This window comes from Lutra lutra, chromosome 15, assembly GCF_902655055.1.
Source record: "Lutra lutra chromosome 15, mLutLut1.2, whole genome shotgun sequence".
Lineage (NCBI taxonomy): Eukaryota > Metazoa > Chordata > Mammalia > Carnivora > Mustelidae > Lutra > Lutra lutra.
The window spans coordinates 29,775,970-29,800,268 of NC_062292.1; the positions used below are offsets into that span (position 1 = coordinate 29,775,970).

The window sequence follows — 24,299 nt, forward strand, 5'->3', positions numbered from 1 at the left end:
GCTCAGAAAAAAGGCCGAGAGGGTCATAGCCCCATCACCAGCTGCGTCGGGGACTGTAGCCGAGGGTCTGCCGTTGTGATTCTCTCTGGCGGGAGCATGTCGTATTGATAAGATGCAAACAGCCCGGCACGGTCGCTGCGGCCGCTTCACCCAGGCTGCTTCCTTTTTGCCACTCAGACCAAACCCCTGAGGGGACTGGTGGGCACCCCCGTGACAGGACTGTCTCGGGGAGAGCGGCTGTTAGACGAGCTCATTTCTCATTTCGCTTCTGCAGAAGTCCAGTACAGATGCTACATCTTGTGGGTTTGGCGCATCTTAACCTCCTCGGCGCGTACTTCCCTTCAGGGCCCGTGCTTGTCTGAGCGCCGAGCCTGATGGGTCCTGTGGCTGACCTGGAGAGACGGGGTCTCTGAGGGTGTGCGGAGCACTGGCACTCGCGCGGACCATTAGCCTGCCGCAGGCGTCCCATTCCTGCGCCCACCTGGTCGGGGCCGTGACTGCCACTTCTTGCACTGCCCACCCTCCCCCGCCCCCCAGCTGAGCCTGGACAAGTGGCATCAGCATCCGGCAGGAAGTGCCCTCTGCGGTCGGACGGAGAGCAGTATTTGATGCGGTGCTGAGCAGTGGAAGTCCGTAGAAAGATGCCTTAAGATACCGAGGGCGAGAGTGGTGCTTAGCAGGCGTAAATGGAGACAAGAGTGGGAGTTTCTGGTGGCGAGTGGGGGGGTCTCGTGAGGTCTGCATGGGCTCCCCGCATTCCGACAGTGGTCAGGTGGCTGAGCCAGTGTGATGGGCAGCGCAGCCTGGCAGGCGCTTTGCTGTCCGAGGCGAGATCCTGTCTCAGGGCTTTCTTGAAAGTTTTTATATTTTCCTTACTCTTTTTCCCTTTAAACATGAATTAAAGGAACAGAAGGGTAAAACCTGAAGACCAGGCATGTTTATTAATAAAGGCTTTACAGGAGTAGTCATTTGCAGACATTGGTAAGACAGATTCTTTTTAAGTTTAAACTTAAAATATAACTATAGAAAATTTCCTAAATTGTTTGTCTCCTTTGAAATGATGTGATTGACTTGGTAGACATGTTACATGTATGCCTGTGGTCTCTCTCCTGTCATTACAGTGAATGTTGTGCATGCGGCTTTAATAATAATAATAATAATATAATAGACAGGGTTGTTGAAAGTACTTAGCAAAGGTGACATTTCTCGATCTTATTTTGTGTTTGAAAATATCTGCTGTATGTAATATTTTTAAAGCAAGATTTAAACTTAATTGGATGATATTAAATCTAAAAATGATTTTTAAAATTCTGATTATTTAAGATTTATTGCCATTTTCAGATGTATGGTCTTTGAATTGGTTTGGTTCTGATTCTATGTAAACTTTTTTAGTTAGCATAAATTGTATTATTTAAAGAACACAGTTTGGGGAAATCTAAAATACTGTCTGTCTTGTTTGCCTTTATGCAGTCTTTCTTGAGTCAGTATATTTTAATCTGTTCATTGTTTTTTGGCTAATACCGAGGGAAAAAGAAAATCTTTCCTACGCTGAAAAGAATTTCTTTGGAATTTTATAGAAAATTATTGATACAAAGTTATAAATGTCACTAATGTAATAGTAAGAAATTTTTAATTTTGTTTTTCCCATCCCAATTTTGAGTGTCACCTTGATTTTATATAAGCCCTTCCCCTTTTCATAAATTAGCACCTTCTTCTCACTGAGTTTTTTTCTGTTAAAGAGAATTTACTTCATTAATACTTAGGGCAAATTTTAATGTAGGTAGCCTAAATAATAAATGGCTATTTGAAGTGGCCACGTGTATTTAGTAAGATATTTTGTCAAGTATATAAACATATTGGGGGGAAAAAAGGAATCATTAAATATGGCTTGGTAAAACAGTGAATAGTTCTGATGTTTTTTCAGAGTGCAATGAAGATACTCTTATTTACATCAATGACTATAAAACACTTTAATTGCTACAGGCTGTTTAAAACGGCTTTTGTCTTTTTCAACTAGTAGAAATGAATTCTTCTTAGGTTAAGTTAATTTTAAGTGTCTCCCCTGAATTTTTTTCAGCTGCCAAGTCTTCTAAATGCTCAAGAGCGTAGATACTGTGAAATTAAGTCAGCTACGGAAGCTGACCTCCTGTACCTCAGTTCCATTTACTTTTCAAAATATGGTTTTGAAATGTGGATTGATTGCACTCTCTGATTGTCTATCTCCAGAAAGAAGCTAGAAGTGCGTCATTTGGTCTGGGGCTTCTTACAGGGTTTTTCCACAAATAAGATTACACATAAAAATTCTTTTTTAAAGTTTATATTAAAGAAGATACGTTTTTATTAAATTACAGAGCTTCCAGAATGAGGATCTAGATAGGACGTATGTATAAAAACATTTTGAACCTTTGAAAGCACCTTTTAGTTTGTGTGAAGTTCTTCAGACGGCCCCGTTGTCCTTTGAAGCTTCTAACACCAGGTGTCTGTTGCAGCCCAGAGCAAGGTTGCTGCTACCCAGGACAGCACTAATTTGCGATGTATTTTCTGTGGTAAGCAACATTATGTTTACATTCCTTTTTCAAGCTGTGGTACATACTACTTGCACATTTCCATAACTTTTGTTTCCGTAGGCCATAGTCTGGCTTGTGGTATTCGGGGTATCCAGCAAGCTCCCGTTTTATGTCGTGCTCTCTATCTGTCGTGGTTCACGTAGTGATTCGGGCAGCTTTTGAGTTGGCTTCTTAGGACGTAGTCAGGGTGAGGGTCTTCCAGTGAGTTCTTCCGCAGTTCTTGCCACGGGAGCAAGAGGGGTTTTTGTTTGTTCGTTTTTGTTTTCAACTATTTTGTTTGAGGCAGTCTTTTAATTTATAACTGAAGGGACAGAATCCACGCACCTCAGTATGTGTCGAGGACTGTGAATGTGTCTTATCCGAAGGGAGCGTTTGCTCCACCCGAGTGAAGCTGTAGGCACATGTGTCTCGAGGTGGGTGGAAGCCACTGCTGCTTCCGGCTCCACCGTGACCGCCTTCTTCCTGCAGTAGGTGAGGCGTGAGCTTGGGCTCACAGAGTGCTCTTGCACTCCTGTGCACACGCGCGCACACCTATGTGGTGTTCGCATGCGCGAGCCGGAGACGTCCCTTAGCTGCCCCGAGTCACAGTTAGGTGCGTGCTCCTGCCCTTACACGAGGATAGAGCTTTGTGCGCGTGCACACACACACGAACACACACACAGACACGCACACCTTCCTCTGAACTGTTTTTATCCTTATTTGATTCTAAAACCTTTTTGGAAAACCAAGTTCAAAAAATGACTTGTAAGTGTTAGAACTTTTTTTTTTTTTTTGACTCCTAATATATAGATCTTTTTTTTACTCCTGTATACCTTGACTGGCCCAGTTGTTCTATGAGACCTATAATTATAAAGTATTAATATTGCTAAAATTTTATATAAACAATTCAGCCGTGTATGTGTACTTTATCCACGTGACTCAGTTTTTGATGTGATTCTTCAGTATTTCTGATATTGTTTCTTTACCTAATTCTTTAGAATTTAAAAATTTATGTACTGCTGGTTGAGGCAAAGAAGCATGTGTTATAAAATTTCCAAAAATAAAAACTCTGGTGTATTTCTTAATCACCTAAAGTTCCATTTTTGGCTTGCTCCGGACGACACGGTCCCATCAGTGAGCCTGTGCTGCTGGTCTTCCTAACTCCCTGCTTCCCAGGGTTTAATCAGTGACTCTAAGCGATGCTTCTCTCAGCCTCCTCCTGGAGGTTCTTCTAGGCCACCTTTTGAACTAGCCATGAGTTATTATTCATATTGGTGTTATTAGGACTTTTTTTTTAGTTCATTCTGATGTTCTGTACTTTGCCACTTACTATGTTGAGTTCCATATGCAGAGTAATAGATACAATTTACCCAATTGCAGAGAGGATTGATTTTCCCTTAATAAAGGTGAATTTTTAAGTTGTAAAATAATGTGTTAAAAAAGCAGATTTTCCCCATTATTACCTTTAATTGATTTAACTGTGTACAATAATATAATTACCACATTGCTAAGTTTACACTTGATTGTATTGTGTATAATAACACCTCCTGGTCTTTTAGTTCTGTGTTTTTAAGCAGTCTGTGGCTAAGTGTGAAACCAGATTTGTGGAAATTAAAATGTGACAGCAGGTGCAGTGTGCTTTAGCCAAAACTCAGTATTAAGTCAAGACTGAAATGCCATTCATTCCTGGATTTGAGAGACACACTATTCTGCTCTCCATCATTTATAGAGAACCTATCAGTGACATGGACACATTTTCTTTATTAGAAACTAAGTCACATCTCTGCTGTATGAATTTTAGCCAGGACAGATTAATATCAGTCCTTGTCTCCGGCTCTGGTAATAAAACAGAGGCAATAACCCTCAAAATTAGCTACCATTCTTCATGACACCACAGTAGGGATGAGGCAGGCTCACGTGTCTCTTCTCCTTTTTCCCGAAAGAGAACCATTAGCCACCACAGGATGCTCATAAGAATACTGTCTTGTGCCCACCGGATAGGAAGGTGCCTTTTTTTGCATTCCGTGAGAACACAGATGCTCATTTAGGAATCTATGACCGATGTGAAAGTAGTGGTTACAGTCCAGAAAACATGGCGGCAGCCGGCAGCCTTGACTGCTCCTAGTTGTTGCTTCGTGTCCAGACCCTCCTGTGGGTGGGACCAACCAGAAGGAAACATGAGATTGTGTCCCTGGAGTTAAGTGACCCTGAACTCTTCGATGCAGTGCTTACGGTATATTTACATTCTCTTAAATACACATGAGTTTGAGTGTGCTCATTATTGTGACTTGGCAGTACTGATGGCGAAGAAGCAGACAAGACAACTAGACTAAATACAGGTGCGAGAAGACCCCAGGGGGAGGCCCCTCCTCTCCGGCCCACCAGGGAGGGGATGTGTGTGGAAAGACAAGCTGCCCATTACCACAAAGAACCATGTAGAATACACTCCGGAGAGCTTTTCTTGGATCAGAATTCCCCTCATGTTAAAAGGATCTTCCTCTTTCGGCTACATGAATAAATTTGTGGTGAATTAATTTTCTAATGATACCAGCCAGAGAATACGTTCCACATTTTTAAAACCTCCTTTTAAAACAAATTTGTTAAGTTTTTAACTTAAAAAAAAAAAAAAAAGAAATCCAGAACAGTTTCTGTAAATTGTTTTTAAAAGATAATTAGATAATTTTTTCTCATTCAAACTTTTTTTGAGTTAAATCAAACTTTTGTTAGTTGTTTTTTTTTTAAATCTGTTGAACAAAATCAGGGTTGAATTGAAATTTTGACACCCTTTTCTTGAATTTGTGTATTTGACTTAAAACTTAAATCGGTAGTTTTATATTGGGGAATTTCATCTGTCCGTATCACCATGGAGGTCACAAATGCCTGTGCTACATGTGAACAGTATGTCGGTGTCCTTTTTTGGGATGGGTGCTGGATGAATCTCTCTGACCCCATGGCATCCAGCTGTTTAATTATTGGAGCAGTATGAGCTTTTAACTTAAATAACAAATGTTAATTTAAAAAATAATTAAGCCAGAATGGTTTCATGAGTTGCCCAGGCTAAGTGCTCACATTTAATATTTTTGGATAAATGCAACTTTGGATATAAAAAATACTTCCCCCAAATAGTTTAGTTTATATTTTTTCGTGTTTACTCTCCACTCCCAGTTTTCTGTTTGTCCCCCCTTCTGCTGGAAGAGATAAGACATCTTTTCCTTCTATGAGTATTAGACATTAGTTTATGGCTTAATATGACAGTCTGTTTTACATCAGTATGTTCATTTCCAAAAGAAGGAAAGAATTCCAGCCTATTTACTAGACAAGTTCTGTTTTTCATTTATGCAAAAATTTAAGTGTGTGTTTAACACTAACTTAAAACACTTTTTGATTTTTTGTTCTTGTTACTGATGACTTAGAATTAATATATTTTAATATTTCCTTTATGTGGTTTTCAAAATAGCAGACTTAGGAAACCTAATGAAATACATCACTGCAATTGTCATGTAACTTGTCTTTTAGAGGACAAATTACATGAATAATCTAGAAATGGGTAAAGAGATGAGAACAAAAATTTAGTAGGTAAGTTTAGATCCACTTATCTGTTTTTCCACATTTGGGATATGCCAGTGCCATACCAAAATTGCCCGAACCTCATCCTTCTAGCTGCAAGGTTTACTTCCCTAGCACGGCACAGAGTTACCAAAAATTTACGTTAGTACAAAGAGGCATTTCTCTCTTACTTGTTTCTGGTACTAGCGGCCTACAAAACACTGTCAAAATATCTGTTAGGGGCATTTCCTGGCACTCTAGATTTACTTGTTTACTGGATTCTGTTTGTTTACTGGGTTAGATTTCAAGATTGTTCTGTTTTAACCCTAGGCTTCGTGTATTAGGTCCAGTATTTATTTCTCTCATGACACATTTAATTTTTATATCCAGTGACATTAAATTGTCCCATATTTAGTGGCATTTGTTTTAAGATGGTAAAATGGGTCTGCACTGCACATGGTATGTGGGAATGGATGGTCATGAGTTTCTCGTGACCGAACCATGCTGGTTTGAATGTAGCTTTTTGGCTTTTGGGTGGGTTTTTTTGTTTGTTTTTGATTTTGGGTTTTTGTTGTTGGTTTTTTTTTTTTTTTTTTTTAGCCCCAAATGAAAAGTTATGATCTATGTTACATTAAGAATTCAGATACGTAGGTTAATTTTATATAGAAGTTTAGCAAATGTTTGTTTTTACCAGTGCTGGAAATGCCAACCCATTAAATAAAAATGGCAGCTTAAATTGGGCAAATTTGTTAAATGCATTAGCGTTCTTCATCTTAGTAATAAGGTTCTCATGCTCTCTCTCTCCTGTTTTTCATTTCCAGTGTTCTATTTAGGTGAGTTTTTGAATTCTGATTTTTTCATTTAAGTTCTCCCTCTCCACTTCATGAATAAGTACCCCAAAGAGAATGTCTCATTGTCTTAGAAATGTCCAGCTCAGGTGCCTATTCAGATGCTCATTGAACACTTGTTTTCCTCAAGCTCTTCATATATAAATGTTTATTTTTCCTTTATCATTGATGTTTTCCATTTGTTTCAAGTAAGCCTTCTGGAGATGATGACAGTATTATGTTGCAGTCTTTCATTTGCTGTGTGTTATGTAAAGCTTATATTTTATTTTGCTAAACAAAAAAAGAAGATACATTCGTAAATATGTGATGGTTTTATGTTATTCTTCTCATGATTTTATCTCTTCCATCCAGCTAACTATAAAGATAATGTTCATCTATAATGTTTTCCTCCTTTTTAGGGCCAACATTGCCTAGACAAAATTCTCAACTACCTGCCCAAGTTCAAAATGGCCCATCACAAGAGGAATTGGAAATTCAAAGAAGGTAAATTTTTTATAAGTTGCTCTTTGCAGTTTTTCTTTCTACTGCAGAAGACCTGTGAGCATCCTAATATCGAAAGTGGATTATGTCTTGTCAGCTGTTTAAAAGTCACTTAGCAGCATACACAGTGACTTTCACTTCAAGGAGTCTTATTTTTATAGCGGTTATAAATTGATCTATGGTCATTATGGCTTTCACATAACTAATTTAACTAGAAAGTCGAAATCTTGTTGGCTGTTCATAGAAGTCATTGATCTTGAGATATTACCCCTGCTTAGTAATGGAATACAAACTCATTCTATTTATGATTAAATTGCTGGTTTGGCGAGGTCAATAATAGTATCTCGTTGCTTCAGTTCAGTTTATAAGAAATACATTGGAAAGCCTAATACAGCCTCATTCAGGTATAGTTGTTCTGAATTAGTAGAGTCTCTGAACTCTAAGTTACCAAATTCATAACAAAATAGTTTTATAAAATTCAGGTACATACAGTAATGAAAATTAAACCAGGTGTCCCATTTTTTAAAACAAATGAAAATTTTTGGTGATGTTGATATCGCTTTTTATCACTATAGGTCACCTGTTTTATTTTAGAGAACTGATAACCATGGTACGGATGGATTCTTCCATTTGATAAGCATTTGTTCCATGCCAAGCCAGCATTTCTTCTTGTGACCTTGGATTTGGATCTCACATTTGAACCGCTCTTCAGATTCTCCATGTTGTTTTGATACATGTGTCATGTTCCCCTGACAGAAAGATGGATCTCTACTATGTTCTCTACTGGCTGCTTTGGGGTGTAACTGCTTAGCTCTTGGGGAAGGCCTCCCGAAATGAATGTTGTTTTTGTCACAGCCTTTTATATTCAGTTCAGTTGCTCCAGAAATAGCCCCCAAATTTGATGAAAATCTATGCAACTCTTTTGAGTGATGCTATTATAACATGCAAATAAAACTTTTGTAGAAATAAGGGAAGTTTAAGAGATAGAATCTCAGTTCTATATTGAGTGTTTTAAACATACCAGAACAATTCCAAGAGTTAGAAATTGTAATGATTCTGTTGCCCCTCCCCCACAGAAAAGTGATTAATAACAAAATGATCATGGGGCGCCTGGGTGGCTCAGTCCGTTGGGCATCTGACTCTTGGTTTCGACTCAGGTTGTGTGATCTCCAGAGTTGTGACATCAAGCCCTCGGTCAGGCTCCACACTTGGAGCATCTACTCCACCTCTGCCCCTGCCCATCCTCGCATTCTCTCTCTCAAATGAATGGATAAATCTTTAAAAAAAAAAGATCATGGTATTATCAGGAATACCATTTGTAGAAAGCTAGGAAGAACCAGGAGAGAACCCAAACATAACAGATAATTTCTGGCATCATGGCTTGGCAAGCAAGGGGCCCCCGGGGACAGTTGCTGGGTGGGGACAACACAGAACAGAGGTTGGAGCCAGCGGAGGGTGCTGCCAGTGATCCCTCCAATGAGGGATCCACTGCGCGGATGTCATTCAGAACTAGCAACCTGCAGTTTCAGTAGAAGTAAATATTGAGTGAATTTTTACCTACCGCTGTGAAACTGCTGTGCCCTGTGTCTGATTTGGTCCTGTCCGAGTGCTGGCTGGCCCTGCGGCACTCCCCAGGACTTGAGGCTTGTCTGCCTGCGTGCAGAAGGCTACTGCAGGGCTTGAAAATTGGATGGTGTTTGTATTACTTGTTTAGTTCAAGACTTGAGCTTAGTTGTTTTGAAGAGTGAAATCCAAAATTCTGAAAAATGGATATACATTTTAAAATTATTTTCTGTCCATAGCCACATGGAGTCTTCTTTCTTTTATTTTTAAAATTTTTTAATTTTTAAAACAATTTTAAAGATTTTTTACTTTTTAGTAAACTCTGTATCCAGTGTGGGGCTTGAGCTCATGAGCCTGAGATCAAGAGTCACCTGCTGCACCAACTGAGCCGGCCAAGCGCCCCTCTTCTTTCTTTCAGGGAAGCCTATCAGATCCCACTGTCTTTCTCTGTCGATGTTAATTTTCATCTCTGTCCCTTCTCTCTCCTCCACCCACTTCCTGTTTTACCCGGTGGATCTGTTTTGTGTCTGCTCAAATCTCCTGGAAATGCTGCTTCCAGCATTGACTTGTTTCTGGTTGAGATTTCTGCTCATGCACGTCTGCCTCTTTGCTTTCTTCCTTTCGATCCTTCAGACTCTCTGTCTTCTCTCCTCCTGTCCCATAGGCCCCTCCGACTTCTTCCATGCATGCGTGCACGAGCTGTCCTCATGCTTCCTCTGTACATGGTCTGCCTCGATAGACTGATGATAGGGTTGCATAGTGTTGTTTCTTCTTATGCTGGCGGCTTCCATATGGACAGCTGTGATCCTGCACCTGAGATCCATGTGGTATTTTCCACGAAATGGGGCCATTCGTGGATCCTTTCGGGAACTGGGTGATAGCAGTGGACACATGCCCTCTTCCCCTCACCTCCCACCCTTCTAATATGCATGTAGACATGAATTTGTGTGTCATTTCAGAGGGTCAGAGACCCTCTCAGTTCCACCAGGTGATCTGCTGTGAGAAGTCCTGTCGTGGAGCTCATGCATTTGGGTGTCCCACTAATACTGCAGTGTAAACCCGTAGGATTTTATTCTTTGTGTGCATGCTTTTTCTCTTCAGTTTTCCTCCCAAGCTTTCTGTGCAGGAGGCCTGTAATGCTCTTCATTGACCATCCCTGTCCCAGTGTACCTTTTGACTTCTTTCTCTAACAGCCTGTTGGATCTGCTGACACTGTCAGGACTAATAACTTTCCCAGGATTTGTTCTTCTGTGTACCGCTGGTGATTTCTAGTTGGTTTTCTGGTCCTTAACCCAGACCCCTTTCAGCTATTCCCACTTTATTTCTTTCAGATTAATTCTTCTTAAAGTTGTTTGCACGTGGTACACTCCCATGTGGCACCAGAGGGCGTAGGATGGGGAGAGGTCACCTGCCATGCAGTCATGCCCTTCCCTTCATATCAATCCCCAGAATGAATTTCATGCCTAACCATTTCTACGTTTAGTACTTCTGATGGCTTCTCCCATAGCATGAAAATAATATGTTTCTGTTTCTAGTTCTTGATGGTCATGTGATGGCTGGGGGCTTCTTACCCTCCCCCACCAAGCCTCCGCACTAGGAAGTATGACTTGTCCGCCTCCCTGGCCGGCTTCCATTAGCTGTTCGTTTCAGTTCTGCTGCTGGTTTCTCATTCACACTGAACCTGCCTCTTCACTGGAGCTGTCTCTGTGCTCCTTGCTCTGTGACACCCCTGTCCCGGCGCTTCCATCCCACCCACTGGTTTTCTCACTTCACAGTTTAGAGATTTGCAGTCTTCCTACATCTGTCGTTAACTCTGGCTGTATGTCACAGGTGATATTCCCCCCACCCACCCCTTTCTGGAATCCCTTTAAACCTGTCAACCATGGTAATCTGGGTTTTCAGGAATATGTCACTAACTGAAGTTTTTGGTTTCTGTGGTTTCTTTTTCATCATTTTTTTTCTTTAGGTCTGTACTTAATGGACCTCTTCCATTTGAAGACTCACACCCATTTAAACATTTCTTCTGTTTTCTCTTCTCTCTTTTTTGTGAACTCCTACTAGTCAATTCTGGTCCTTCTGGATTATTTCGTCATGATACTTCTCTTTTCTCATTTTTTTGCTTCTGTATTCTTGGTAATATTTTTAACAGTATAGTCTAGACCAGCACTTTCTAGTAGAAATACAATATGGGCCATATATATAATTAAAATTTTTCTAGTGGCCATATTAGCAAAAGTAAAAAAAAAAAAGGTGAAATTAATTTTAAAAATACATTTTATTTAACCCAGTCCATTTAAAGTACTATCATTTCGATATGAAATTTGTATAAAAGTTGCTAAGGTATTTTACATTGTATTTTTCATACTGAGTCTTCAAAATTTGGTGTGTGTTTTACACTTACTACGGATTTCTGTCCAGACAGGCCACGTGGTAAATGCTGAGGAGCCACATGCGTGGCTCATGGCCACCCAGTGGGGATAACGTAGTAGTAGATTGTCTATCAAAAGATGAACCTTAATTTCCAGGAGTTTTTTGTATTTTGTAATTATTCCCTTTTTGACAGCCTATTCCAAATTCATGATTATATCTTAAGCCTCTCCTGTTTCTCTTCCTTTGCCTGAATCTTCTCCTTCCTACAGAGTTGTTTTACTGGTTTTATTCAAATACCTGGTCATCCTAAGTGGTGTTTCTTTTTAAACAGATGAGATGGACTGGCCTCAGTCCTTGGCTTGGCTTTCCTCTTGCATCATGTAAGTGAGGTCTCTGGTCGGCCCATTCCTCCCTGACCTGGAGGGCTTCCAGGAGGTCTGTGGCAGCGGGCGGAGTGTGTGGACTGGCAGGCTCTCCTTTAGGGTATGAGGGTGGGGTCCCACAGGTGCTGAGGAGCCCTGGCTCACCCGAGGCGGCATGTCCAGTTTAGGGAACAGTCTTCTGTGGCAAATGTCACCCGTCCACTGACCTGAGGCTGGGGAGGAGGGAGTGGTGGATGCCGCTGTTCTTCAGACAAGGTGCGAGGTTCTGAGTCAGCCTGATCATGGCCACGTCACCCTCTGCCGTCCTCTGTGTCCACTGGCCTCACGGGAGGTCTCCCTCAGGTTCCTCTTGTTGCATGCACCACAGCCACTCTCCGTGTGTGTGCTGGTTGTGGTTGCCTCCTCTCTGCAGCGCGGCGAGGAGGTGCCGGGCACCGTTTGTTCCCCATGCTTAACGACACAACGGGGCAGGGAGTGGGGGTCTGGGTGTAAACAGCCTTATTACCCCATTCGACAGTAAACGGTAGACATAGCAGAAGGTGACTAGTGCTCTGGGGGGAGACCCAGCGGAGCAGAAGGGAGTGCGTGTGGCAGAGGGGCAAGGGAAGGCCGGTTATAATTTTAGATAGGCTGGTCAGGTTGGGTCTTACCGAGACACAAGGAAGGAGCCAGCCAAGTAGGTGTCTGGGTGAAGTGCTTTGCGTGCAGAGGGAACAGCCAATGCAGAGGCCTTGGGGCAGGAGAGAGAGAGAGAGAGAGTGTGTGTGTGTGTGTGTGTGTGTGTGTGTACACACGAGGACAAACGAAGAGGCCACGGTGGCCTGGGCAGAGAGAGTAAGAATAGAAGGGGAAGAATGCCGGGAGAGTGTGATGCTAACGGAGAGTCCTATCGTGTGGGACCTGGCCAGTGATTGCAGGGAAGGTAGCTTTTGTTCTGAGAGAAAGGGGGACCGTGGCATTTTTCATTACTTATTTATTGAGAGAGAGAGAGCACGCGCATAAGAACAAACAAGCAGAAAGGAGGGTTGGAAAGAGAGAGAGAAGCAGACCCTCTGCTGAGCAGGGAGCCCGATGTGGGGCTCAATCCCACGACTCTGAGATCATGACGTGAGCCGAAGGCAGACGCTTAACCGACTGAGCCACCCAGGTGCCCCTGAATTTTTTTTTTTTTTTTTTTAAGAGTTTGTTTCAGAGAGAATGGGAGGAGGGGCAGAGGGAGTGGGAGAATCTCAGGCAGACTGTCTGCAGAGCGTGGACATGGAGCTCAATCCCAGGATCCTGAAATCACGACCTGAGTTGAGATCAAGAGTTGGATGCACAGCCGGCTCCCCTGAATGGCTTTGATAGAAACGATTTGGCTTACCACAGAAACCGCCAGTCTGGCTGCTCTGTCGACACCAGCCTGTGGAGAAGCACAGATGGAGGCGGTGAGCGCAGCCCAGCGGGAAAACCAGGGAGGCTGTGAACGGAAACTAGGGGGCATGTAATGGTGGCTTCCGCCAAGTTACAGAGGTGGTGAGAAGGCAGATTCTGGCACTTTCTGGGGGGCGTGTGTGTGGTATGAAGAGGAGGGGAAGTTGTGGCTTTTAACCTAATAAGTGAGTTGGAAGGATGGTTGTGCTTAACTGAGATGCAGAAGACTGTGAGCGGAGCAGGTTTCATTGGGAGGTACCAGAGGCGAACTTCGAGAACATGAGAGTGAGGTGAGGTTGGACATCCACGTAAAGAGGTTGAATGGGCACTTGGATATACCTTTCTATGTGAAACTGAGGAGAGAGGTTTGGCTTACACTCCTCTCTGCTGTTTCTGCTTTCATGACCTTGATGATAGAGTTGGTCTGCTGACGACCCCTTGGTTTTCTACTTCGTCATGAGTTTGTTTATGGACAGATACAACTTTCTGGAATTCCAGTAGAATCTTGGAGTGCAGGGAGACTTGCATATGAGTTGAGACAGTCTTGCTGTGTCGCTTCACCCTCAGCACTCCCGAGGGCCAGCCCTGCTCACATCCAGCTTCACCGTTTGGCCTGATGTTTGAGGATCCGCCCTGCGCGTCTGTCTCCTCTCTCCAGGCTGTCTCACCAGCGTTTTCTTCTTCTGACGGCGTTGTTGTCTGTAGACTCTTCTCCAGGTGTACCAGTGGCTTTTCTGAACCCTTACAGCTTCATCACACACTCTCTTATTTTATATTTTACCAGGTATTCATACAGCCTCGCCTCGCCTCCACAGCGAACATTCTAGGCTCCTTGAGAGTAGAGACCTGAATAAAGTCTCTGAGAAAAAGCCAAGAAGTTTCTGGTACTGAATTCATGTATCTGTAGGTGTTAGGTATGAGAGGCAGAAAATATATGTGTTTGTACGGCTTGGGGGACTGTTAAATAAGATAATACACCCCACTTTCATGCTGCTTAGACTTTTCTGTTTGTGCTGTTTGGGAGATGCTGGGAGGCCTCCTTGAGGAGATGCGCTTGGAGCCTTGCCTTGAAGAGGAAGTGGAGTAGGAACTTGAGGTCCTCGAAGGGAGGAACATTCCAGGTAGACAGAGCAGATGCGCAGGGGCACGGGGGTGCAGGAAGCCCTGTGATGGAACTGTCGGACAAGTAGGTTGTGTCCAGCTTGTAAAGTGTTTTTCTCCTGAACTTGTCGTATAATAAAAAGGCACTTTGCTTTTTAACACTTTAGTACTCTCAAATTATGAGAAAGGTATATACCATTTCCTTTGGCCTACATCCCACAGGATCTGTTTTTGCCCCTGGTAAAACTGTACTTGGAAGAAGGTGCTTTAGAGTACATGTTCACACATAGGCTTAGCATTGGCCTTCGTCTCTGCAGCAGTGTGAGGCTGTGGGACCATCGTCCGCAACTGAGGAGACATGGTGGCGGTGGGATACACCATGTGGTCAGCTCAGAAGTTGGGTTTCCAATACAAATTCTATTTCCAAAACTTATTTCCTGTGGTTATTTATACAGAAATAAATTTTCTTGTGTTTGGTTTTATTTTCAGAGGCATGGATACAGTACCCTTGACCAACTTTTATTTGGGGACCTTATTAACTTTGGCTCCCTAACTGACTCTTTTCTACACCATTACTGAAAAGGGCAATGAAAATGAAGATTCATTTGCATCTTAATATTCACCTGTAAGATTTGGGTAGTTCTGTTTTTAGTATGAAGTTCATGTTATAATAAACTATGTATTTCTTTAGGTCAGCTGTTGTGAGGGGTATAAGGAATTGAGTTTTGAAGGCAGGCAAGTGGTTTGTAGTTGGTGGCCAAACAGTGAGTGATGGGTGGGGAGAGAATGATAGGAGTGATGTGCTTCTCAGGCATATGTATGTTGGGTACACCTAACAAGCTTGTAGGATTTTTGTTCAGAACCATAAATTATTAATGGATTATTTTCATTAATAACTAAGAATTCTTACTCTTTAAGTTGTTTTTTCGAGGCTTCTGAAATAGTTCCAAAAAGGAAATTAATTACTAAAGAAAAGTTTAAACAACATTTAGTTTAAACAATATTTAGAATCTGGTTTGTCTAGGAAAGTCAACTGGGCTTTGAAGCCCATCGGTTATGTAACATGACAGATAGGAAATGGCCATCCACTTTCTAATTTCCAAACTAGTGTTGGTGAGGGATGTTATGGATTGAATTGTGTCCCCCAAGGAAGATATGTCCTAATCCCCAGTATCTCAAAATGTGACCCTTTGTGGAGATAGATTAGTTAGTTAAGATGAGGTCATACTGGAGTGGGTGGGCCCTCTTAATCCAGTACGACATGTCCTGAGGAGAAAAATACAGAAGCAGGATGGCCCCATGAAGGCGGAGACCGACATGGGGAGAAGATCCTAGGCTGGAGGTAGAGACTCCAGTGATGGATCTGGAAGCCAAGCAACAGGGAGAAATAGCAGCCATCACCAGAAGCTGGAGAGAGGAGTGGGGCAGGCTCTACCTCAAGAGGCTTCATCATTCTCTTGGAGAGTTTGGGGTGAAGCAGGGATAGTGTAAAGAAAAAGAATCAGTGAAAAAAATAGTGATTTTAAACACCAGAACAAGGAAGAATTGCTCTGAAAAGTAAATGTGACCAGCCATGAATAATGTAAGTGACTGATGAGGGTATCCGAAGTGACAGTGTGGTTTGGTTGGAAGAATGAGGAGAGAGAGGTTTTGCAGGTCGGAGGGGTGGGTATGCGCTCCTTCATGCGGAAGAACGGCAGTCTGGGGGCTAAGAAGGAGCCGCTCTGAGCACACCATGGTGTTTAGAAACACAAGTTTAGTACCAGATTGAAAGTAGTTGCTTCTGGAGAGAGAAATCAGGAGCAGGCAGGGTCCCTCCCCAGGGAAGGGATTCTTGTTTTGTTACAAACTTTGTCATCCTGCTGTGCGTGTATTTTTTTTTTTTTAAAGATTTTATTCATTCATTGGACAGAGAGATCACAAGTAGGCAGAGAGGCAGGCAGAGAGAGCGGAGGAAGCAGGCTCCCCGCTGAGCAGAGAGCCCTATGCGGGATCCCAGCACCCCGGGATCATGTCTGAGCCAAAGGCAGAGGCTCAACCCACTGAGCCACCCAGGCGCCCCATCTGTGTGTGTATTTTATACATTTCATTATTTTACTTCAGTGAGGGTGAGTTCAAGTTGACGAAACAAATGTTGACTTTAGATGTTAATCAGTCCCGTACCTTTCCTGTCGTCCCATGATGTTAGTATGGTTTAGTTTTCTACTCATTTTTGTTTCATTTGTTAATATCAGCTTTTGGTGTCTACTCATATTACTAATATTTGGCTTCTTCGATAGTGATGAAAAACATATTTAAGAAACATGACTCAGTCCTGTGTTTAGTCTCAACATAGAACTCAATTTAGTTAATGTCTATAAATAGTTAGCAGATCAGCACTGCTACCTGAAAGTTATAAAAGGGGACTGGTTGTCCCAGCACCAGGCAGTGGGCAGCAATGAGGGTGTACAGCCCCCCAGTCGGCCTTCACAGGCAGGATGGGCCGAGAGTCGACCGACTCCTCCTGTAAGTATGGCCCACAGAGTGATGTCTTGATGGTCTTGTTTTGTTTTGTCCGCTTTCCATTGGTTTGCTAAGAAAGAAGTGAGATATCCATATGATGTGATCAGAACGTAGTCATGTAATTTTTTCTTTCTGACAAATGTCAAGAACATTGTAGTGTTACTAAATGTTATCAACTCAGGTTGTTTGCCAGATCTGCTCTCCTCTACTTCATTGTGTCAAAGTTTAAATGTTCTTGACCTAACACTCTTCTGCATAGGTAAGGCCGTATTAAATTTATTTTTAAACTTTTATTATATTTTGCTTGCTTTAAAAAAAAAGTCTTTGAGTCAACATAAACTAAAACTGTGTCTGAATATATTTAAGAAAAAGCTATTAACTTCATCATTGGCTAGTGCTTTGGGAATCTCTTTACATTTGGGGATGGCTCTTTAGAGGAAATAGGTATTTTGGTGGTGGGAGGAACGATTTCTGATGATTTTTTAAATGCTCTTGGTGGCTATAATATTGGTCATTTGCCCTATAATTGTCTTTGAAAAATTGTATATTTTCTCAGAAACTTCCAAGTTGATGTAAAACGCATATCCTAGCTTAAGAGTTAGTCTGGCAGAATTCTTGCATAGTTCAGAATTCAAGCCTTTGTATTGTGAGGAAGTCTTCTGGTGGTTGTAACAGTGAGTAAAGAACGGTTGTAGATGTAGCTCTGGGAAGAAGAGTCACGTGTGTTCCTGTCTGTGAGTCGGCAGTGATGCTTCTAAGCAAAGCAGGGTTTATAAACTTGGAAACTGTCCCCTTAAAAAGATAATATAGATGTCCTGCTTTAGAGGTCAAAACATGAATGTCAGGTTTATATATCATCCATTTAGGGTGGGGATTATTCATGCTCCTAAAGATTTGTAAGTCTGAGATTTTCTTTCTGACACACCACTTTGGGAAATATATTTAGATGTGCATCCTTTTCAGGGAGCAGGCTAAAAATTACCGGGGAGTTTCATCACCTCCTTTTTTTCCCCTTCAAATTAAGAAAATCTCTTGCAGCTCTATGAATTGCCTCTTCCACTCACTACCCATGAGCTTGGGGAATCTCTCTGGCACCATACTCCTTTCCTATATCAGTAGACATTCTTGATCTTGAAAGACTGAAAACCCTTGAATAAATACAACGTTCTGACGTGTGGAATAATCTTCCTAAATCAGGAATCCCGGCTGTAAATGCCGTCATGCAGTAATTCTTTGAGATCTGGCTTCCTATGTGTGGCTTGAGCTTATTTTTGTGATAAAAGCATGTGTGGCTTAGAGAAGTGGCCGTGTCCTGTGAGGTAAAAGGAAAAAAACAACACAACAAACCAAACCAAAGAATGTCAGTAGGAAATGCAGCATGGGGCACCGGACTGGCTCAGTTGGAAGAACTTGTGACTTTTGATCCTCAGGGGCCTGAACTCCGGCCCCACATTGGGTGTGGAGATGACTTTAAATAAATAAAGAAGAGAAATGTAGTGTAGTCTTAGGATACTGTTCGGTGTAGCTGTCTTAATAACGTAGATTCTGAATATCGATTTCACCAGGAAGGTGTGTTCTCCTGTGATTGTGCTGGGGGAGGCTTGGGTGTGGTGAGGGAGCTACAGGAGTTACCCGTAGGCAGTGTCTGAAGTTCAAAGAAATGTCCCAAAAGAATTGACAGTAATTGGAAATGGGTGGGAAGGTTGGAGCAATGAACTGTTAGTTTTTGTTAATAAGCTTTATGTACCTGTATTGTGTTAAAAAGAATAAAATGAAAGAGATGGCATGGGAACAGAAAAGGGCCTAGGAACTTGTGTCATTTTGTCCTAGATTTCTTGGGGAGCTGCCACACTCTGAAGCTAAACAGTTTCCCTCAGCTTCTGTACACAGGTGCGTTGTAATTAGAATAGCACGGGTGTGTCTTTCCCTTCTGGACCCAGTAGCTTGCTTAGAGTATCACATGTATAGTGTGTGCTCCTATTTTTTGACACATATGGTGTGTTTTAAATGTAAGTCCCAGCTGAGTTCATTTATTTAGAAAAAGAACCAACTCTTTTCTCATTTATTATTGAGAACATCCTTGTGAATATCCTGAATTTTTTGCCTTCACCAATATTGTTGTTACCCCTCAGAAACTGTGGCAGCCAGTGCTCTGTCCACCAGGATCACGAAGTCAGTACTGCACCCTAAAGGTCTGCCTTAGAATTTTGTGGCCAGTGTCTGACACAGCGACTGCTCACACAGAGCGCCACTGTTGGGCTCCAAACCCCCACCCCTGCCCACACACACATCATGCAGGTACTGTTAAGTACAGGGATAAGCCCAGAGAGAGCCTCCCCGCTTTTCTGAGACAAGTGGGATTGGCTCACTTGTCAAGTAGCCTCTTTCCTTTTTATAGTTAGTTTAGGAAACATGAAGGGGAGAGATTTCTGGAGAAAAAGTGGTTTCCTGGTAGTGCTGGGAGGGACAAAGGCTGGCATCCACAGTCTGTCACTTAGCTGTGCCTCTCCTAGGAACCCTGCGGTGTATTAGCCAGTTCAAGAGAAGTCCACATGTGAAATTCCCCATTGTGGCTCACATTTATTGAGTGTTTTTATGCCCCAGGAACTTTTTAAAGAGCTTCATTTAATCGTACCTACAATGCTATGAAATACATATAAGATGGGGCTATTTTTTATTTTGGGGAGAGTTAACTTTTATACCAAAACTATTGTTGAGGTTGGGTTGGATACATGGAGACATTTGCTTGCTCTGTTACCTATATGTATGGAAGTTGAAACTAAACTGTATGTTTCAGAGCCATATACATTGGGCCTCACGTTTTAGCATCAGTTCTAGAAGTGAAGGAGTGAAGTCCTAGAGTGAAAGGAGATTTTTAATTTAATTGCACAAATACTGAGACATTCCGTACATTCTTAGACAAGGAGATTAAGATACATGAATGTTTTTCTCACTGATCTCCAAATTTAATAAAGCATTAATAGAATTGAGAAGGCTAGGTCTTGGTGGAAGGCGTAAATTTAACAAAGGATTCCGAAATGTACCCAGAAGAAGCTGAGTGTCTGAAAATCACCTAGAAAAACTCAAAAAGGAGTGATAAGGATGGTTGCACCCTACTAGGTGTTTATCTCAGATGTCAGAGTATCAAGGAACTGGTGCCATACCAAACAGATCCACCAACAGAACATGCTGGAATTTCAGAAACAGTGAAGACACATGAAGTTGGCATCCCAAATCAGGACCACAAGCAACTAAATGGTGCTGTGATGTAGCTCAGTATTTATTACACATCCCAAACCCAAGATGAATTTCATAGGAACTAAGAGTTTTGTTGTAAAAATGTGTAATTATATAACCTTGTGAGAAGGGGCCAAGAAAGATCGCAAAGGCAGATCACATAAAGGAATACCAGCATTAGACTCTCGGTGGAAAAGTTACAAGCCAGATCACGACTTTAACAAAGTTAACACATGGTAGTTTTAAATGAAACTTTAAAAATCAAAGGCATCTAAAAAGCAATAATAACAGTTGAAAATACATACGACCAGCGTTTGTGACAAAGGGTTATTATTACCTTTAATAGAGAAAGGAGCTATTCACACGAGCATGGAATCTGAACTCTCCTGGGAGCAAGCCAGTCAGAGCGCGTCCAGCCGTGGGTCAGATGCTGCGCTCTGAAAGGGCAGGGTGTGGGCTGTCTGAGGGAGCAAGCCTCTTGGCCGCCGGTAAAAACGGTGATGGTGTTCAGTGTTGGAGAGGAGAAAGGGAGCTCTCATCTCTAGGGCTGCTTGTGGGCCCAGTCACCATTCCCAAACAGTTTGGAGCCATGTATCCAAATCTTGAGACACGGTGCCATTTCAGCCCTAGCCAACCTGCTGGTGGCAGTCCTTCCAAAGCCGTAGGGACAAGGCACAAAAGTAAAAGAAGCCAACTGCCGCGGAGCTGTGGCTGCAGCCAGCCATTGTGTTTGCTGAAGGGATGTGTTCCTTGTACAGTGAACATTTGGTAGCAGGAGTTCATTTATTTGTAGTACTTCATTCGTGAACAGTGCAGACTAGAGTGAGACGCTGGTGTCGTGTGTGGCTGATCAGACCAAGTCGTTTTCCTGTCTGGAACGCTGGCTGCTTGACCGGTCCCATTTCTTCACTGGTGGGTGTTGGCTGATCGAAGACTCCACTTGGTATCTGCCCCAGAACTAAGGCGCGCAGAGCTTCATCTGGATGAGTGGGTGCTGTCAGTGAGGAGTAGCCATTGTTGCATATTTCTGATAGTTATAATTTTTACATTTCAGGCAGCTGCAAGAGCAGCAGCGACAAAAGGAGCTGGAGCGCGAGCGTGTGGAGCGGGCGGAGCGCGAGCGGCTGGAGCAGGAGCAGCTGGAGCGGGAGCAGCGGGAGCGAGAGCGGCAGGACCGGCTGGAGCGGGAGCGGCTGGAGCGGATCGACCGCGAGCGAGAGCAGCGGGAGCAGCGGGAGCGCCAGGAGCGCCAGGAGCGCCAGGAGCAGCGGGAGCGCCAGGAGCAGCGGGAGCGTGAGCGGGAGCGGGAGCAGCGGGAGCGGCAGGAGCAGCTGGAGCGAGAGCAGCTGGAGTGGGAGCGTGAGCGCAGGCTGTCGGCCGCCGGTAAGAAGTGCATGCCAGGCTCCGCGGCGCTGCGGGGGCACCAGGTGTGGGGCGCTGCGTGTGGGGAGGGTGGACAGGGCAAAACACGCAGCACTTGCTACTTTACCACTTTCTTAGTCCTCTCTGTATGGCACTTATTGCTTGGAGACTTAGGAAAGCTCTTTGTAGTCCGGCTTTCTAATTCTTCTGACTGACAGTAAATTGACTGTAAAGTGCAAGTGTGTTTTTCATGGGAAACGTTTTATGTTGCGTGAACTAGGAATCTCTTTCCCTTTTGAGGTTGCCTCAACTGTCCTGAATCCTATAGGATTCAAGAAATGTGCTTGATGGCACTTAGACTTGTCGAAGGAGGAAAATACCCTCTCTAAAACTTGATGAAGCAGTTTACGGATGTCCTGGTATTGCAAAATTTTAGTGAAAATGTCTAAATCCGATGGAGTTTATTGAAAGACGTAAGGGTTAAGAGAAAAGTGAAAATTTGAGTCAGTCATTAAAATTGACATTTATTGGAATAGGATTTCAGAATGATCTTTCTATTCCATATGGCCTGTATCAAAGGTCTCACTGTGGGTCCCAGTGTGGTTGATTGGTTTGTTGTTTGCAATATTTGTTTTTAACTGCCTAGTTATTTTCTGGGGTGATAGCCGACAAAACAACACTTATCCACAAATAAACATTGAATAGGGGGTTCCTAGCCCTTTGTAAAACTTTTTGCCAATTGCACTATTTGTTGTTCTTGAAAGACCAGCAGATGTATTCTTCTGTTTGTGGTCCTATTCCTGTAATTTTAATGTCCTTTTAGTGGGCTAAACAGTGAGAATTAAGATAGTCTTGTTCTTGCAAGGGATAAGCTTAAGCAATTTATCAGTATACTTATCAGCTAAATAGAAAACAGATTTCTTCCTCCTCTGGGTTTCAAAATGCATGAACGAGTTCACACGCTCTCGGGTGAGATCAGTTCTTGTGCACGTGCTTAGTTCTTGGGTACTGACTGTGGTCTGCATTTGTACATTTTGTCTGAATGCTGGTTTTGTGGCTTTACTAGCTCCCTTTTTCTCTCTCCTTTTTTATCCTGTCCTTGCTGCTGCTTCCCACCTTCTGTGCAGCTCCATCCTCCGACAGCTCCCTGTATAACGCGCCACTTCCTGAGTATGCCAGTTGCCAGCCTCCTTCGGCACCTCCTCCATCCTATGCTAAAGTCATCTCAGCTCCGGTGTCGGAGGCCACTCCCGACTATGCTGTAGTGACCGCTTTGCCACCTACTTCCACACCCCCTACACCACCACTTCGACACTCAGCGACACGTTTTGCAGCATCTGTAGGTTCAGCCTTCCACCCTGTTCTTCCCCATTACGCTACAGTTCCTCGTCCTCTGAACAAAAACTCTCGGCCTTCTTCTCCTGTGAACACACCCTCCTCTCAGCCTTCAGCTTCGAAGCCCTGTGCCTGGTCTACTTCCACTGTTTCGCCCCTCCCTCCATCTCCTCCAGTAATGATTAGCAGCCCCCCAGGCAAAGCGACTGGGCCCAGGCCTGTCCTCCCTGTTTGTGTTTCTTCTCCTGTGCCCCCAATGCCTCCATCACCAACAGCACCCAATGGGCCGCTTGACTCTGTCCCATGTCCAGTGTCTCCGCCGCCTACCTCAGGGCCAGCAGCGCCGCCGCCGCCGCCTCCGCTGCCTTCCCTCGCACCGCGCTCACACTGTGGATCTCAAGCCTCTCCTCCTCCAAGCACCCCTCTTGCCTCAACTCCCTCATCCAAGCCTAGTGTTCTCCCTTCTCCCTCTGCAGCTGCCCCTGCCTCTGCGGAGACTCCTCTAAACTCTGTGCTGGGGGACTCCTCTGCTTCTGAGCCAGGCTTGCAGGCAGCCTCTCAGCCGGCCGAGACTCCAGCCCAACAGGGTAAGGCTTCTGTTTTTGCTGCTGACAACGCGTCCTGGAAACGTGGTGTCAGCAGATGTCACTGCCTCGAAGCGTGGGGAGGTGGGGTGGGTTGGAGAGGCGAGCAGCCCTGTGTCATTGTGCCCGACTTTCTGAAATTTAAACAAGTAGCAGAGGAGTGAGGCTCCTTCTGCTGGGTTAAGTGCAGCTGGAGGATCCGCGTGAGGAGTGTCCGAACTGACTGGGGTCTGGTGTCTCCCACAGCGTTGTAGCTGGAGGGGTATTCCATGTTTGAGGGCCTCCGTGGCACATCCCTTGTAAACCCCACTAGGAAAATGTTAGTTGACACATTTAGCTACACGGTAAATACGTGACCTAACCTGTCTTTCTCTAATTTGTGGGAAATTGAGAGATTCTGTTTGGTTCCCAACTGAATTCAGGACGTGTGTGATCCTGGAGTCTCCTCCTGAACAGTTCCGATTCTTGGGCCCTGTTTCATGTTGGCCTCTCCTGTATTGGGCTTCCCACATTAGACTAGGTACACCTGGAATCCTAAGGAGCAGCCTGACACTGCACAAGGGGTGGGGGGAGTATGGCAGGCATGATGTGTGCCCCAGCCGATTCCATGCTACAGAATTACAGGAAGTCGTGGCCTGAAGGGACAGGAAGAGAAAAAGCATCTTCCGCAGTTATCCCTCCCACCCTCTCCACTTGCCCCAACTTGCCGTCATGGTAACAGGGGAGGGAGGACGTGGTCTTCTAAGTTTAGATTATTTGTAAGGAGAAAGGGACCTGGTTCCGTAAGTGAATAAGGAGATGCTTGGCAACCCTTTTTTTTCTTTTTCTTTCTTTTTTTTTTTTTTAAAGATTTTATTTTTTTATTTCACAGACAGAGATCACAAGTAGGCAGAGAGGCAGGCAGAGAGAGAGGAGGAAGCAGGCTCCCTGCTGAGCAGAGAGCCCAATTCTTGGGGCTTGATCCCAGGACCCTGGGATCATGACCTGAGCTGAAGGCAGAGGCTTTAGCCCACTGAGCCACCTGGCACC

At 43.6% G+C, this 24,299-nt stretch overlaps 1 protein-coding gene across 13 annotated transcripts in view; it reads left to right on the forward strand.

The window, feature by feature from the left end:
- The window catches only part of ENAH (ENAH actin regulator), a 134,932-nt gene that overhangs the window by 92,943 nt on the left and 17,690 nt on the right, over positions 1–24,299 (forward strand). For 4 of the 13 annotated variants that reach the window (XM_047704444.1, XM_047704447.1, XM_047704445.1 and 1 more), the window contains exons 4-7: positions 2,490–2,546; positions 7,339–7,423; positions 21,044–21,372; positions 22,479–23,273. In XM_047704444.1, coding sequence (XP_047560400.1) covers positions 2,490–2,546; positions 7,339–7,423; positions 21,044–21,372; positions 22,479–23,273 — 1,266 coding nt within the window. Of the gene's footprint in view, positions 1–2,489; positions 2,547–7,338; positions 7,424–16,650; positions 16,756–21,043; positions 21,373–22,478; positions 23,274–24,299 lie in introns of those variants that run through there. The other 9 variants (XM_047704451.1, XM_047704453.1, XM_047704446.1 and 6 more) reach the window with 6 other exon arrangements.